Consider the following 16,551-nt stretch of genomic DNA (forward strand, 5'->3'; position numbering starts at 1 on the left):
CGGACCAACCGATAGAGTCGATAAGGCAATCAGGCCGATAACGATAACATCGATAAGACCAAGTGAATGCCTGAGGTGTAAGGTTCAACAGCGTGGAGGGGGACGATGGCCTACAGGAGCATAAAATTGTGTAGATATCGTGATAAGATGGACTAGCCATAGTCAAGACTTTGTATGTGGACGGAGTCATTCAAACTAAACGTACAATGGCTGTTTGGGCTCCATTGACACATTCACCAGCATGAACTGTCGAGAAAGAACCCAGACAGGCAGGCAGTTGGAATTGACCACCTCAGACCCATTGGCGTTGATTCAAAAGACAGCCGCAGAACAGACTCACTGCTATAGAACAGGAGATCTGTGTGTACAGTCTCTGTGACAGGAAGCCAAGGGAGAAACAGTGCACAGCTTACGGTTTGAGCAACACAAACCACCTTGGACCGTTCTTGACAACGGGACCTTGCGCATTTTGTAACACTGAACTGAAATCTACTGCTCAGTCACGACCTCTCCAACTCTCTGGGGGCCCTTGGGTAAAGACTGGGGGCGCCCTTTTCATCCTTCATATGGATCAATATAACCACTCACAATCCTGAGTTATATCAGCGTGCCAGCTATCAAATATGCCATTTCCATTTCATGGGCACCCATTCTTGTCTTCGTAGTGGCACTAGAAGGCCAATGCAACGTTTCAAGATCGCCCTCTTGCCGTTCCTATCCGCCTCTACTTCCTGCCGTTCCTGCTTTTCACCTGGACTTTCAACCTCTCATGTTCCCATTCGGTGCCGCCTGATGCCCATGTCGACTCCATGTCCCGAGTCCTCCAGGCAACCTTGTGCAATCCTCGGGGCCTTGATTCTGGAAGCCAATTCGGGCCCGGTACCTTGCCTTCACAACCAGGAGTACAAGACAATTTCCGTTGGGGACACAGGACAAGAGGGTAACCTGTTTTCCTACTTCTTTCCGATGTTCCCTCAGTCTCTTCGTTCTTTTCTCCTATTCATTCATTCTTTTCAGCAGAAGTCCGTCCTCTCATTAGCTTCGTCCTTTTAACCACATTTGAAACACCATGATGATCTCTGCTTGGTGGTGGGCTCTTGCCTGCTACATCTCTGCCGTAGAAGGCCGGGTAACCAGTCATCTTTACCGGCAGCTCAACAGCAATGCTCTCCCGGGCATCACATACACGCTTCCCAAAGGCTCCAATGCTCTGATTTCTGTCAAGAGCACCACCTCTTCATCAAAGCCATACATCCAGAAGCTTGAGCCAATCCGGAGCAGTTCTCTCACCAACAAACGATCTGTGGCCGCCCTCTTGGGCACCCATCAACGCAGTGTCGGAGGTGTTGGCTACAACAATGTTACGACAACAAATGCTTATGGAACACAATACGCCACCGAATCCTTTTGGGATGGTATCAAGGTCAAGCTCCTCCTCGACACTGGCAGCTCCGACACATGGGCCGTGGCCAAAAGCTTTCAATGCATTGACTATGCCGGTGGGTTTATTCCCCAGGATGCTTGCAGCTTCGGACCCTCTGCTGTCGAAAAGTTCCAGTATGGTCGGACTGAGCCTGTCTCCCACATGTACATCCAATACGGTGACGGCGAGACTGTGTCGGGGCCCATGGGATTCTCGGATATCAGTGTCGGCAACCTCACTGTTAACAGGCAGCAGGTTTGTTTGGCGAATAGCACATACTGGCTCGGCAACAATGTTACCAGTGGGCTGCTGGGTATGGCGTTTCCTTCCTTGACCAATGCCTACCTCGGTGATGGCGACGATCACGAGATGGGGAGTGCCATTCAATACTCGCCGTTCTTTACTTCGTTGGTAGAACAGGGAAAAATTGATCCCATTTTCAGTCTCACGATCGACCGCAACTCTTCGTCCGGGATTCTGGCTCTGGGGGGTATCGCGCCTGCCACTGGGCTGGATTTCACAAGGGAGGTGTCTATGGACATGATCATTGTGAGTCATCGGCTTTGGCATGCAATGAGTGAGCAAGATCTGACTGCTTGGGTTTGCAGACAAACCTCATCGGAGTTCCGGCAGCATCCTACTCGTATTCCTTCTACACAATCATTCCTGACGGCTGGTACTATGACCACACCACCAGCACCAAGAAGATCCCGTACATTGTTGACAGTGGGACCACATTGTGCTATCTCCCTCCCAGTAAGCGTTTGCTCGGCCATCATTGCGGTACCGTCTGAATCTAATATGCCATTACAGATCTTGCCGAAGCCATCAATTCCGCCTACTCCCCTCCGGCCGTCTACATGTGGATGTACGGTGCTTATTTCACCGACTGCAACGCAGTTTCGCCCCTGGTCGCCGTCATTCTCAACGGCATCAAGTACTGGATCAATCCGCAGGATATGATTTATCGGAACATGGTTGACCCCATTTCTGGCCTGTGCATGACGGGAATCGCCAGTGGTGGTGCCGGGCCATATATCCTGGGTGATGTGTTTATGCAGAACGCCCTCTCCATTTTTGATATTGGACAGGCCAAAATGAGGTTTATCCCGAGAGATAAGTACTGATCGGTTGAGATTTGAGTGCTGTATTTTGCAGACAGAGCGGGCAGTTGGGGAGCTTTAGGGGACATGGTGATGGACAAATGTACAACATCTCGCTGAGGGTTTTGGCCTGGCAGGTCGAACGTAATGAATGTCAAAGTGCCATCTGTGTTGACCTTGATTTTACCATGCAGATTCTTTCTTGCAAAGAACAAGACATGTCCTCCAAAGCAACTTTATTTGACACCCGAAGCCGTCGTCACCAGCCGTCGTCCCAGCTGCTACCATCTCTCCAGATCAAACCCGCCAGTTCCATGACCTCCCAACAGTCAAAATTGTTTACATCCATCCACCACTGACCCACCTTCTCTGCAAGTGTATCTACCTACAAGTACCTTTTCCCAATTCTTTACCCCCCCCCTTCACCTTCTTCCATGCCTACCTACCCCCAGACCATCAACCACCAATCCAACCTCAAGCAATGTCAACCCCCCAACAACGACCACCCCCAACCCCACCCAAAGCCATTATCTTCCGAAACAGAGGCTTCAAACTCTTCTACAGCTTCCCGGTAACCATCCACTTCCTCTACATAACCCTCGACTTCTGTCCCGACGTGGGGCCCGATCCCTACCGGTACTGGCCCCGGCACTCCTCCACCGAGCTCTTGACGTTCTTCAGGAGGGCAGACCCATTCCTCAACGATGTCGATTTTTTGGTCGCGCAGCTGAAGTGGAACCTGATCGAGTTTGACGAGCCGAATCTGCCCGCTGATCGGGGGCATAGGGCGGGGAGGTTGAGGGAGATATTGATGGACGCGGTGCTAGATGGGAAGGTGGGTTGTTTCTTTCGATGCTTAGCTAAAAGGGGTGGGTGGTGGCTGACGAGACGAAAAAGGTTAGGAGGATATCCATCCAACTGTTGAGGATATCATAAGTGATATCGAAAGGGAGCATGCCGAGGAGATGAAGAGGTGGAAGTGGGAGTATGATGGCTGTAGGGCAGAGGTGCTCAGGTGGCAGGCGGAGACGGGGAGAAGGTTGGCGGTGCCGGGGCGAGAAAAGTAAAGAGAGTAAGCAGGTTTGATCCTCGCAGCAGTTGAATTCTCTACAGCAGGTCAACCAGAATCATCAAGGACAAAAGAAAATCAAACCACCATCCAATCCTCCTGGCCAACTTATTTGCTCCAGATCATGACCTCCAAATTCCCAAAACATCTAGTAATACAAGTAACGTCCGTCCATCCGTCAAACGCTACAGTCTGAGAAGAGCCAAAACAGACAGGGAGGGTGAGTGTGCTTAAATGCACATGATTACATATCATTTCGCTGTGTAGAAGAACGTTTCATTTACACCTTTGCCCCAACCAACCAACCAACCAACCAAATCAAGCCTCACAACCCCCTTTTACCTCTCTCTATAGTGAGTGAGAATGAAAAGCCCTTGTCCTAGCAGTTCCGCCAGTCCATTTTGAACCGCCCTCCTATGACTCTGGGGAAAGTGATTGCTATGTGCGTTTGAAACCATGTCGTGGTTTTATCTTTCCGACCCTAGGGGAATCCTGCCCAAAAAGAAGTTTGATGATACCTCCGCTATGAACACCAGAAAAAAAAAGAAAAATTATGCAGTCAAGAAATATGCGGGAACATGACCCAAGAAGAATGCATCTCCAAAACAAGACAATCATATGCCACCCTCCGGCTTGGGATCCTCGTGCTTAGCGGTGCTGCCCTTGCCACGCCACGTGCTGACGGCCTTGACTTCAGCCTTGTAGATTTGTACCTCGGTGCCGTAGGCCCGCGGCGTCAGCTTCATGAGCGTGTGAAGCGGTACTGGTACCCAGGGGCTTTCTTCTTGTGTCTTTTGCATAAAGTAGGCATAGATGCAACGAATGACGGCTTGGTGAGAAATGATGAGAATGTCCTCGCTGCGCTCCAGTTCCATGATGATGGGCTCGAGGCGGATCACCACATCCCGGTAGCTCTCACCGCCGCGGTAGCGGTAGTTGTACTTGTCTTCGTCGCGAGCCTGGAAATCTTCAGGGTACATGTCGGCGATCTCCTGGTACGTCATGCCGTCGCAGACACCAGCGTCCAGCTCGTCGAGCGCTTTCCATTGTAATTGGTTGTAGTGTTTTGGCAAGTGACGGGCGGTCGCAATGGTGCGTTTCAGGGTCGACGTCCAGACCGTCAACGGCCGGTCGCTCTGCATGTGTGTGTTAGTTGAGTCAGGTCATATTCTGGGGGAACGGCACATAAAACTGCGTCGCTGCGGCGGAAAAACAGGTGCGAGTCCCCGCCTTGGCGCACGCGATTTCGGGTCCGACTTACACCTACAGATTCGAGAACCAGCTCGGGGAGCTTGAGCGCATATTCTTCACCGCGATGAGACAAATCGGCATCACCACCGATGCGGCCCTCCAGGTTGAGCATGGACTCGCCGTGCTGCCAATAGAGTTAGTTTTCGGGCCTTGCAACCGTTCGAGTCAGATCAAGACTTACCCGAGAGAGCCAGACTGATCTGGGCCGGATGTGAAGGTTCATAAGATAATACACTATACGACTTTGAAGGTAATCCTGGATGCGGTTGATGATGACCTGTCGTCCCACGTTCATGATCTTGAGGTAGGTCAGATGATCCTCGTCCCCGTCGGCGTTGATGGTCTTGTACACCTTTTCGTAGTTGCGGATGCGGTTTCGGAAGTCGAGCGCGGCTTGCTCTGGGTCCTGGCCCTGATAGTCCGGACTAGTAGTCTTGACATCCCGAATGTTGGCCATGATGAGCTCCTCTTCGTCACATTTGGACTCGACAAAAATGACGTCGACACCTTCTTGGTTGATTCGGTCGAGCACCCATTTCCGGCGCTCCTTGGTGCTGTTTGTCGCATCGAGAATACCAACCACTCCACCGCTCCTGAACCACTTCATCATGTCTGCCACGGCAGCCTCGGCCGCAGCCCGTCGCTTACGCTCGCCCTCGGCATTGTTGGTGTCGAAGAAGTCAGCTGAGGGATGGGGGGCGTCGTTGCGCCGGTAGTTGCCCACATTGAAGGTCGCCGCGGGGATCGAGAGCCACTTGAGGTATCGCTGAGCTACGAGGCTGTCAGTTTCTGGTCTTTTGCAGAGGAATCAAGAAAACAACGCACCTTTTTGGGCAATATAACTTTTCCCGCGAGCTGGAAGCCCAACCATCACCACGCAGATGCGGGTTTCCTCGGGCCGAATCCCGACGCCGTTAGTCCTTGGAGCCATTTTTGCTGCTGCTTGTGCAGTATTTGTGTGATGGAATGGAAAATGACACCGGTAATCGCGGAGACATGTATCGGCCTAAATTGATGTTTCCCAGCTGCGTTCTTATAGAAGGGGTGGGTGGTCGCGTGAGGCTAGGTCGTCGGGCGTCTTGGCTAAAAGCACGGAAGACTGGAATTCGAAGGCCGTCTGCCGTAGAAACGGTACCTGACGGATGGACTGATTGTGACTCTTCCGCGTGCGTGCGTTTTGTGAGTGTGAGTGTGTGGGTGTGGGTGTGTGGGTGTGTGTGGTAGATTGGTAGATAGCGAAGCCGAGGGCTCTCCGATCTCGACGTCACCCTGGGCCGATAAAGAATGCGACGGGGCGGGATGTGTTCAACGGCTGCCGGTCAAGGGCCAAAATAACACCTCGGTGGGCTGGTGGGAGGTGGGCAGGTTGTGTCGGGTTCGAGCGGATGGATGGCTAAAAGGCTACGAGAGAGAGAGAGAAAATGAGAGCTCGGGCAGCAGATGGAGGGGAGCACGATTCAATTTGTTGCAGAATTGGGCCAAAGAAAAGGATGCTGTCACATCGAGGGTGCAAGGCTTGGGGCTTTGGGGAAGCGCAGGGGCATGGGCAGGGGAAGCGCTTCCGGCCAACAGTTCCAGGCCCTTTTAGGGAGGGAAGGGCCAAGCACGGGACCCCGCCGGATGGGCCCGACCTGGCAGATGGATGCTGGTCCACAGCGACTACAGCAGGTGTCCGGGCAGCAGCAGGTGGGCTTAGGATGTTTCGTATTTTCAATTACAGACCGCTCTATGGCTGGACCCTAGCTGAAGGTGGCCAGTGGCCATTAAGTGACGTGATACCTCAAGGTATCCTCCTGGTAGATATCCGTAGCAAGCCGGTTGTCCGAGAGAGAGCACCTGGAACCCGGAAGCTCTCACTGGACGGTTGTCTCTACTTTACGGATAGGTAGGCATGTTTCAATCAATGCTCTCTCTCTCTCTTCAAAGTTCGACATCTGCTGTGCACCCTTGTGTCCCGTTTCCGCCGGCTGAAGTCGGAATGGCTCCAGGGATGTCGACGAAGATCCGCCCGCAGTTACCGTTGTCTCCGCCGCGTTTCCGGGACTCAAGGCATTTGAAGATGTCTAAAGTTTCACCCCGCCAAATGCCAAGCTGCGCCAAAACGCCGCCAGCTGACCAGCCAGTAGCATGCATCCCCCTTCCGTAAGAACGTGGACAGAAGAATTGGCTTTCTCTCTGTCCGACAGTCTCGTGATGGGTTCGAAAACTTCGCTGTGAATAATGGCGTGGACACAACCAACGGGTGGTGGGGCATGTACTCTGGGAAGGCCAACTCGGGAATGCCGGTTATTATGTCAGCCCAATCCAGAAATAAGGTGAAAACTTCGCTTTTTGCTCGGCTGAAGAGAAAAAAATAGGCCTTCGTCTCGTGACCATCGACATTGGCAATGGAGAAAAAATAGCTGATCATCAGGCTCGGCGCCGCACCCCTCCATACACCGCCGTGTTGGTGTGGGGGTTTGTTTGGCTGAAGCTCAGCTGTGGGGTTGCTGGTTGTTTCCCAGCATTAATACACTGTAAAAAAAAGAAAAAAAAGAATGAAAACAGTGCGTTGGCAGTGATGCCATCACGAGTTCGACCGGTCATCTGATCCTTTCCCCTGAATTGATTGGAGACAGAGTGACAATTGTTGTCCCTTGCAGGTTGCATTTATTAGCCTAGGTGAGATAATCAAGATAGGCTACCTAATCGATAACACTTATCGCTGCCCCTCCAGTAACCATCCATCAAGGTAACAGAGCTATCATCATCAATGAGAGGCATGTTGCATCCTCACAACCACGGGCTTCCTCTCAACCAACATGAAAGTCTTTAGGCTCTCCCACTCGAGCCTTTTCCCGTCGACCGCTTCAAAATCAAACGCCCTCAGCAGCTTGGTTGTGATCAACCGCATCTCGGCCCAAGCCAGGTGAATCCCGAGACAGATTCTCGGTCCCATGCTGAACGGTTGGAATGCCTCTCTCTTGTCTGTATAGAATTCCGATTCTGGCTTGGAGGCATCAGGTAACCATCTCTCGGGCAAGAACTCATCAGCACCGCGCCAGTAATTGGGATCCCGTTGCATAGCATACGCTTGGATCGACACCAACGTCTGACCCGGCAGTGTCACTCCCGCAACCACCCCACCCGCATCTGGCACCCGTCTCGGCAAGATCCAGGGTATAGGCGTGCACAACCTCAACGCCTCGGTCAGCACTGCATTTAGCCACTTCAGCTCCCGTAGCGAGTCCAGCGTGATCTCCCTCCCATCGTCGCCGAGCCCTCTGACTTCGTCCGTTACTTTCTTCAAATACTGCGGGTTCTGGACCAGATAATTCATCATACCCGTCAACACCGTCGCAGTAGTCTCGCTGCCAGCAATCACAAGCGCCATAAACGACCCGTTGATATCATCTAGCGACATCTCGTTCTTGGTGTTTCCTCGCAGAATGGGGCTCATAATATCCTCCCTCTCCACCTCATAATTCATCCTCCTGGCCACCCTCTCCACCACCTGCCCCCAGTGATCCCGTTGCATCTTCCTGAGCGATGGAGGTATGAGCTTGAACAAAGCAGACTCCACCCAGGGGTAGAACCTCGCCGCAGCAACCTTGGTTGCCATTGCGGGCGTGTGGAAGAGAATGGCCACCCAGGGGTGATATTTGCTGTTCTCCAGGCAGTGGAAGCTCTCACCAAAAGCAAGATCACCAAAGATGTCAAAGGTCACAAAGTTGAACCAGGGGCTGATATCTACCTCCGCCTTGGCCACACCTTTGTTATCTTTTTCGCCTGAGGATGGGGAGTCGATCATTTCGGAAAGACGCTCGACAAGCAAGTTGACGTAGCGTTGGATGATTGGTTCCTGAGACCGCAGAGCGCGGGTGGTGAAGCCCGGGGTCAAGGCCTTTCTCATGCGGGCGTGCGTCTCGTGGTTGAGAGCTGTGAGCAAGCCCTCGGTGTGGACACGCTGCGTAGTCCACCAAGTCGGATCTTTGGGAAACGGCGGCCTTCCGTGATGGGATTGCAGTATGTCATTCCAGGCAGATGGGTGCGTAAATGTCAACTCATTGGGTGCGATTCTCAAGATTGGGCCGTATTTGCGGTGGAGCTTCTGGATATCATGGACGAAGGTCCCGCGAAGGAGAGCCCAGATATAGGGCAGGCGAGTGGCTGACCATGATTTGGGACCGGGGATGTCTTTGAGGGGGTGGAAGTAGAGGTTGTAGATGGCGCGAAGGAGGAAGTAACCAACCAAAGAAAGGAGAACGGCGCCAGCCATGGTTGGCCAGGTGGATTTGAGTAACGCAGCTTCCATTGTGACGCTGGAGTGTGGTGGACGAAAAAAAGCTGGGAATCAGGGGATTCTGAAGGCATATAGACCACCACTCGACCTACCTCGAAGGATTTAGTCTAGACACTTCCGAACACCAGCCCGCGCTTTCCCCATCCATCCAAACATGGAGTATTGCATATGCGCTTTTTGATACGATACACACAAAATCAGGATGGACTGATCACCTGCCGGCCGGTGGAGGAAGCCACATATTGAACCATCTGTCCTATCAAATCCCATAGCAGTCACACACCAAGGTGGGGATATGCGGATGTCGACGTCTGTGCAAGCCACAGTTGAGGGTGAAATCCCCTCATTTGCATCGATCAGGGTAACACAAGCCGCCGAGGCGGTCTCGGTGATAAAAGGAATGCCCAATGGAAGGAATGGAACTTTTCAGATGCTGGTTCAGTGGCGCTAAATAGGGCACAGGAACATCGTCTGAATAGGCAGTCGTCATGACTCCGTGATTTCAAGTATTTCCTGGGAATCATCTATAAGCTACTTACCTTAGGTATCTAGGTAGTCCGTTGATACGACTATTTGGACCTAGGTGTTTCTCCCGTCACTGATTAGAATCAATGTCTGATCAGGAAAAGATTGACCGCTTCTCTTGCTTCCCGACATGGGCTCTCAAGTTCACCATTTGTCCCTGGCCGCCTTATCTTGCTATTGACTCCAGCAGAAGGATCGGATTGAAGCTTAACCCCATCTGAATAGGCCATGGGATCAAGGCGAACACCACATGATCTCTCAGCTGTCACCCGCGCAGGTATATGGATAAGGCTTTTCATTTTCCGAGCTCAATGCATAGTCCGAGTCCCTGTTAGAAGTTTGAAATGTCCGTTTTGATTTCTCTTGGAGTCTTGTCATGACAAACTTTCTGGGTTTGTTTGATTTTCAAAGGTGTATTGGGTTAGAGGGTAAGGTATTGGCGCTTCATCGAACAGGAATATATGAAATCATACCTAGTATGACGGGTAGGGTAGAACAGGTAGATAGTGTTCGGAAATTCTATTGGAGACACCCGGAGCATGACACAACTATTTTAGCCTAGATGCTCAACACAGATTTCTTCCTCATTGTCTAACGTGCTACCAAAGCTACAGAGGTACCTCATATACCGGAAATGACTGGCCAACACCACCATGCAGAGATCTAAATAGCACAAAACCTTTAAAAAAAGATTCAAACGTCTCACCCGAAGGCAGCACGGGACCCCCTAAATCGCAATCTTACACGATCCCGAGTCCACCGCCAACTCAGCAAACATCATAAAAAGGCAACCCAGCACCAGCATAAGTAAACCCGGCATCCCACTGAGGGGCATCCTCGCCCACAATCGATCCCGTCTGCCCGCCCTCGACACACAGCGCATCAACAATATCGAGCTGATCGGCGATAAAGTTGGTGTCTGTCGTCAGGGTGGTGCACAAGCTGCAGAAGAAGGCCTGGCAGGTGCCAAAAGAGAAGACAAGACACGAGCTGGCCGAGACGATGAGCAGGTCGTTGGAGCTGGAGACTTGGTCGACGATTACGTCGCAGTCTTGGGGTCGGGGGGCGGGGTTCTGAGGGGGATGTCAGTACAGAGTGTGTTGCACGGGGAGGGGGGGTGAGGGAGCATACGGCATTGTAGCATTCAAAGAAATCACTGGCAGAAACTTGACGGGTCTCCACCTGGTCCTCCCTGCGGCGGAGGGTGGCAGGAGTGAGCGAGTCGACTGACAGCTTAACGTTGGCTGTGGCTACGCTTGTCTTGTAGCCGGCGGGAGCGCTGGAGGGGACTTTGGCAGCACGAGGGGGGGGAGCGGCGCCGTTGAATTTGCGAAGGGTACCGGCACGTGCCCGTCTTTCGAGAACAGGAGTCTCGAGAGCGAGGGCGACGCTCAGGAAGAGAGTGGTGAGGAAAGAGACCTTCATGTTGTATGAGATGAAGTGACACAAGAGAGATGATGTGATACTGAAATCAAAGAAGAGGTTGGAGGATGCTTCCGTTGAAAGTTTGGATCTGAGAGAGCCGCTGTCGATCAAAGTCCCAGAGGAACGGAAAACCTGGGACTCTTTATAGTTACCAGTTTCCAGACTTGAAGCCAACCTCAAGGAACAACACCTGCCTTTCCTGGTCCCATCACCCAACAAATTGGGCAGACTACGACGCCGATATTGCCGTCGACCGCCTTCTGCATAACATAATGACGCCGATATTGCCCCCTGATAAGTTCGAGGAAGGTAGGAATCCTGGGATATGAATTGGTATCCAGAAACAGACCATGCTCATTTTCTGCGCATCCTTTCCCCACAAAGACCATGACATGCAGCTACTTGCCGTGCTGCCAACCATCTCCCAAAAGTGTCACTCGTGACGCCGACGATGCTACATGGCTCGGGTTGGGCCGTGTCTGTCTGACTGTCTGAGCCCCCCCGTACGACTGTACAACGCCGCTCAGACGCACGAATGAGGGACAGGTTCTGCCAGCCAGCATGGAGACCTTATGTTTTGGACGCCCCCAGAGAACTCCCCAGGTCGAAGTGATCGTATTCCCACCTACCCCTTCGGTCCGTAAGCTAGTCTGTAAAGGTTGGCCGAGAAGGGGGGTTGAGTGGGTTGGCAAAGCAGGAATTTTCAGCTTGCAGAGCCATCAGTCATCAGCCCCTGACAGCCACGGCAGGCTTGGTGACGTCTACCCCCGTGTTTCTTGCGGCTTCTCCGGTAGCTTTCTCCGTCTGTGGCGTCTGGTTGGGTTGAATTCTTCGTGCTCCATGCCGTCGGTCCATGATGCCAACCCAGAGGTTGCCGACTTTTGCCCGCATTGGACGCATGTGTAAGTATAGGGTGGGGAGCTAAGGTTGGCTGGTATGGATGTATGTGGATAGGTAGCGTAGTAGAGACCCAGTGTTCCACTCAGACCATAGCAGCCAGACTACTGGCAATGTGTATGTAACCCCAAGATATCTGCTGTTTATTTTTAACAGTGGATAAATTGAAAATGATACGCAAAGAGCGAGCAAGTTGTAAAGACAAAGCAGACGTCGTGAACCCCAGGCGGCCGAGTCTGGATCCGAAGAGCGAAACCCGGAACGAGGTCAGAGACAAGACCACACTTGAGATACAAAGACCGATAGTCCCCGAAGTAAATGCTGCCCTGCGTTGACGAGGTGAGTTAGGCTGGCCACTTGGCGAGGTGAGAAAGACGGCATGAAATTGACTGGCACTCCAAGATGAGAGCTTGGATCCAAATCCCAGCACCCAAAGGACCCTTCAGGGCACCAGTGCCTCTCTGTGCCTCGCTGGGTAATATAAGAAAAGCAACCTCGCGCTGCAGGAGAAGAGTTTGAGGAAGCTGGTAACGAGACAATCATTACTTGTTCTGAGAGGCATCGGTAGTAGCCTGGACAAGCGACGCAAGCGATATTGGGGGAGTTCCCCCGTTCCCGGTCGGCGGGCGTCCCCAGTTTCTGTCAATCAGTTTCTGTCAGTGTCTCTGCTTCTCTGCTCCTTTGACGTTGTGTTCGGGCATTTTCCGTAGCCGAAGAAGTCGATCATTTGCCGGATCGAAGTCATTGGAAGACTCAACCCCACACACGGCACCCAGATTAAGGTTGCAGTGACGTGCTGACATAAGGGCATCACTTGTGGACAAATAATTGGCACTGTGAAAAACACTGAACTGTTCCTCGAAGGATGGCTGATAGGCCTTGAAAATTCTTCATAGACCATTAAGTGATGGTTGAGAGACATTTAAAGATAGTCAAGATGCCTATTTTGTATATAAAAAGGTGTAAATTGAATCATTGTAGGTTTTACTGACTTACAGTGCCAGTTATTTTGTTTACTGTATGGCATCCCAGGAAAGCCAGAGCGCACGGTCCAGCGCGGCACCCGACCCCGCCGGCTACCGGTGAAATGATTTACCGAGCCATCCCATGTGAGCGGGAGACGCAGCTGAGGCGGGGCTTGTGCTGAGTGGCACGTGCCACAGCCCAAGTCAATGTGCAGGGATTGGGCCTGGGCCAGCCCGCTATCAGTTGACGAGATAAGCTCAAAGGCAGAAAAAAAATCGGCCAGCAACAATTGAACGGAACCCTGTGAGCGACCAGCTGTTGATTGCGATTACCTGCATCACCAATCGTCAACCCGCAAACACCGTAACCATGGCCTCCGATCCCACCAGCAAGAAGCGCAAGCTCAAGTCCGAGAAGACTTCGGTCACCAAGAAGGTCAAGAAAGCCAAGAGAGACCCGACCCCCGAGGAAAGCGAAGATGCTGAGATCGAGGATGCCCCCGTTGCGCCCGAGTCTGTTGTCGACGAGGAAGTCGAGGCTGCTTCCACCAAAGATGACTCCGAGGACGAGGACGATGAGCAGAATGGCAGCACCGACCTGGCACCCCCCAAGGCCGATGCACCCCTGATTGCCCCCGGGCTCGACACCAACGCGACCGACTTCGCCCAGCTCAACCTCTCCGAAAGGACCATGAAGGCGATCGAGGAGATGGGTTTCACAAAGATGACCGAGATTCAGAGACGGGGCATCCCGCCACTTCTCGCCGGCAAGGATGTTCTGGGAGCGGCCAAGACAGGTTCCGGAAAGACTCTTGCTTTCTTGATTCCCGCCATTGAGATGTTGCACTCGTTGCGCTTCAAGCCAAGAAACGGAACTGGTGTCATTGTGGTGACCCCCACTCGCGAGCTGGCCCTGCAGATCTTTGGTGTCGCGCGCGAGTTGATGAAGCACCACTCTCAGACCTGTACGTCCACTAACAAAGACCGAGATTTTTTCTTGTGGGAGGAGACTAACCATATCTCCAGATGGTGTGTGCATTGGTGGCGCAAACCGCAGGGCTGAGGCCGACAAGCTCGGAAAGGGTGTCAATCTGCTCATTGCTACCCCCGGTAGACTGCTCGATCATCTCCAGAACACCCCCTTCGTCTTCAAGAACCTCAAGTCCCTGATTATCGACGAGGCCGACCGCATTCTCGAGATTGGTTTCGAGGATGAAATGCGCCAGATTGTCAAGATTCTCCCCAAGGATGAGCGCCAGACTATGCTCTTCTCCGCCACACAAACAACCAAGGTCGAGGATCTTGCCAGGATATCTCTCCGGCCCGGACCCCTCTACATCAACGTTGACGAGGAGAAGCAGTACAGCACAGTGGAGGGCGTCGACCAAGGCTACGTCATTGTCGATGCCGACAAGCGTTTCCTCCTCTTGTTCTCTTTCCTCAAGAAGATGTCCAAGAAGAAGGTTATTGTTTTCTTCTCGTCTTGCAACTCGGTCAAGTACTACAGCGAACTTTTGCAGTACATTGACCTGCCGGTCCTTGATCTGCACGGCAAGCAGAAGCAGCAGAAGCGCACCAACACCTTCTTTGAGTTCTGCAACGCCAAACAGGGTACCCTGATCTGCACGGACGTTGCTGCTCGTGGTCTCGATATCCCCGCTGTTGACTGGATCGTCCAGTTCGACCCTCCTGATGATCCTCGCGACTACATTCACCGTGTCGGCCGTACAGCCCGTGGCAACAACACCAAGGGTCGGTCGCTCCTCTTCTTGCAGCCCTGCGAGCTTGGTTTCTTGGCCCATCTCAAGGCTGCCAAGGTCCCCGTCGTCGAGTACGACTTCCCCAAGAATAAGATCCTCAACGTGCAGTCTCAACTGGAGAAGCTCATTGGCAGCAACTACTACCTCAACCAGAGCGCCAAGGACGGTTACCGGTCGTATCTCCATGCTTATGCCTCGCACAGTCTGCGCAGTGTATTTGACATCCACAAGTTGGATCTCGTCAAGGTGGCCAAGGTAAGTTCTTGTCGTGACATTTTCGCGCCCTTTGGATCATAAGCTGACAAATATTGAACAGAGCTTCGGTTTTGCTACGCCACCAAGGGTTGACATTACTCTGTCAGCCAGCATGAGCAGGGATAAGAAGCCACAAGGGAGAAGGCCGTACGGCAGCCAACCTAAGCAGGAGCGGAGGTAATGGATGAAGGAAAGGGGGCGGATTGGTGTTGCTGCATTATCTCGTGTCTTGTCTATGGCGTTGGGTGTCAAAAGAAGGGTCTACCACATACCAATTGAGCACATTTTTATTTTATTTACATTACAGTTTCTTATTGCGTTTGGTGTTGATCGTTGTCAAGACGGCGCCGGGGGGGGTGAGCCAAGATAAGGAGATCTCGGTGACGTCTCGGTATCTGCGAGGCTCTAGCGAATTGCGTGATCTTTGGTCACCGCAGCGCGAGAGTTTTGCCGGGGAGGAGGAGGGTGTTGCAATTAGAATACCGTACACGGCAGGAGAATGGAAGGTTACGCATGGGCTGCGGGACAAGGCAAAAAAGAGGTTTGAGGGGACCGAGTTGTTGGGGTAAAAGGGGCAGAGAGATAAGCGGCCAGGGACGGGAGGCAACACAACCTCAAGCCATGCATCAGGGGGGATAAGGAGGTTGCGTGGTGAGCTTTTGCGCCCTGCCGGATAATTCGGTCCTGGATCTGAAGGGGATGTTCGGTGTTTCGGTAGTTGAACTATGGCCGTTTCTTTTTGATGTCCTGGCAGCGTGCATGGTAACTATAAAGACGGGGTTGTTGCCCGTTTGTTTTCAAGTTGGGATATCATCCTCTCTCCGCACCAGCTTAACCTGTGAACAACAATTATCAACATCAACATCACCAGATAGAATGGTCTCCCTACACCCCCTCCTCGACAACGGCATCACCCCCGGCTCGGACTCGTTCCCCGGCGGCACCCTCAAATGCCTCTGCCCCTCCTCCCCCGTCGAGATCACCCTCACCACCAACATCGCTCACAACCACGCCTGCGGCTGCTCCAAATGCTGGAAGCCCGCCGGCGCGCTCTTCTCCATCGTCGGCGTCGTGCCCCGCGACGAGCTCACCGTGACCGCCAACGGGGACAAGCTAGCCATTGTGGACGAGTCGGCCGTCATTCAGCGGTACGCCTGCAAGGAATGCGGGACTCATCTGTACGGGAGGATTGAGAAGGAGCATCCATTCTACGGACTGGACTTTGTGCATGCCGAGTTGAGCGAGGAGGAGGGGTGGCAGGAGCCGCAGTTTGCGGCTTTTGTGAGCAGTGTCATTGAGCAGGGGTTTGATCCGGCCAAGATTGGGGAGGTGAGGGCGAGGTTTAGGGAGTTGGGGTTGGAGACGTATGATAGTTTGAGTCCGCCGTTGATGGATGCGATTGCTGCTTGGACGGGGAGGAAGAATGGGAAGTTGCCTGCGGCAGCTTGACTTGAAAGGAGGAAAGGGGAGGGCGCCGGGGGTTGTAGTCTGTAGATTATGAACTGGGCGGTGGTGTTATGGTAGAGAGGAAAAGATATGACGTTTGAAACCAGGGTTTCCTTTTTTGTCTTTTCACAGCGGGCAGGGCCACTGTCG

The 16,551-nt window shown here is 52.7% G+C and overlaps 7 protein-coding genes across 7 annotated transcripts; 4 read left to right on the forward strand and 3 right to left on the reverse strand.

The window, feature by feature from the left end:
- Positions 1 to 581: 581 nt before the first annotated feature.
- QC761_311400 (uncharacterized protein) lies at positions 582 to 2,550 on the forward strand (the record flags this gene model as incomplete). The annotated part of the gene is made up of 3 exons (XM_062878268.1): positions 582 to 1,972; positions 2,032 to 2,179; positions 2,237 to 2,550. The coding sequence occupies exons 1-3, from the start codon at positions 1,070 to 1,072 to the stop codon at positions 2,548 to 2,550; spliced, it is 1,365 nt and encodes a 454-aa protein (XP_062734056.1). The 5' UTR covers positions 582 to 1,069.
- A 457-nt stretch (positions 2,551 to 3,007) lies between these two features.
- On the forward strand, positions 3,008 to 3,593 carry QC761_0059340 (uncharacterized protein; the record flags this gene model as incomplete). Its single annotated transcript, XM_062872556.1, has 2 exons — positions 3,008 to 3,361; positions 3,432 to 3,593. The coding sequence occupies 2 exons, from the start codon at positions 3,008 to 3,010 to the stop codon at positions 3,591 to 3,593; spliced, it is 516 nt and encodes a 171-aa protein (XP_062734057.1).
- A 152-nt stretch (positions 3,594 to 3,745) lies between these two features.
- On the reverse strand, positions 3,746 to 5,777 carry FBP26 (Fructose-2,6-bisphosphatase; the record flags this gene model as incomplete). Its single annotated transcript, XM_062878267.1, has 4 exons — positions 3,746 to 4,731; positions 4,863 to 4,970; positions 5,028 to 5,617; positions 5,672 to 5,777. The coding sequence occupies 4 exons, from the start codon at positions 5,775 to 5,777 to the stop codon at positions 4,210 to 4,212; spliced, it is 1,326 nt and encodes a 441-aa protein (XP_062734058.1). The 3' UTR covers positions 3,746 to 4,209.
- Positions 5,778 to 7,595: 1,818 nt separating this feature from the next.
- QC761_311380 (uncharacterized protein) lies at positions 7,596 to 9,140 on the reverse strand (the record flags this gene model as incomplete). Its single annotated transcript, XM_062878266.1, has 1 exon — positions 7,596 to 9,140. The coding sequence occupies one exon, from the start codon at positions 9,138 to 9,140 to the stop codon at positions 7,596 to 7,598; it is 1,545 nt and encodes a 514-aa protein (XP_062734059.1).
- Positions 9,141 to 10,144: 1,004 nt separating this feature from the next.
- On the reverse strand, positions 10,145 to 12,823 carry QC761_311370 (uncharacterized protein). Its single transcript, XM_062878265.1, has 2 exons — positions 10,785 to 12,823; positions 10,145 to 10,726 (listed from the first exon to the last, which is right to left on the reverse strand). The coding sequence occupies exons 1-2, from the start codon at positions 11,076 to 11,078 to the stop codon at positions 10,421 to 10,423; spliced, it is 600 nt and encodes a 199-aa protein (XP_062734060.1). The 5' UTR covers positions 11,079 to 12,823; the 3' UTR covers positions 10,145 to 10,420.
- Positions 12,824 to 13,108: 285 nt separating this feature from the next.
- Positions 13,109 to 15,136, forward strand: HAS1 (ATP-dependent RNA helicase; the record flags this gene model as incomplete). The annotated part of the gene is made up of 3 exons (XM_062878264.1): positions 13,109 to 13,905; positions 13,967 to 14,955; positions 15,017 to 15,136. Exons 1-3 carry the CDS (start codon positions 13,311 to 13,313, stop codon positions 15,134 to 15,136), a joined length of 1,704 nt encoding a protein of 567 aa, XP_062734061.1. The 5' UTR covers positions 13,109 to 13,310.
- Positions 15,137 to 15,654: 518 nt separating this feature from the next.
- Positions 15,655 to 16,404, forward strand: QC761_311350 (uncharacterized protein; the record flags this gene model as incomplete). Its single annotated transcript, XM_062878263.1, has 1 exon — positions 15,655 to 16,404. One exon carries the CDS (start codon positions 15,655 to 15,657, stop codon positions 16,402 to 16,404), a length of 750 nt encoding a protein of 249 aa, XP_062734062.1.
- Between the last annotated feature and the right edge of the window lie 147 nt (positions 16,405 to 16,551).

The sequence above is a fragment of the Podospora bellae-mahoneyi genome, chromosome 3 (genome assembly GCF_035222275.1).
Source record: "Podospora bellae-mahoneyi strain CBS 112042 chromosome 3, whole genome shotgun sequence".
In the NCBI taxonomy this organism is placed as follows: Eukaryota; Fungi; Ascomycota; class Sordariomycetes; order Sordariales; family Podosporaceae; genus Podospora; species Podospora bellae-mahoneyi.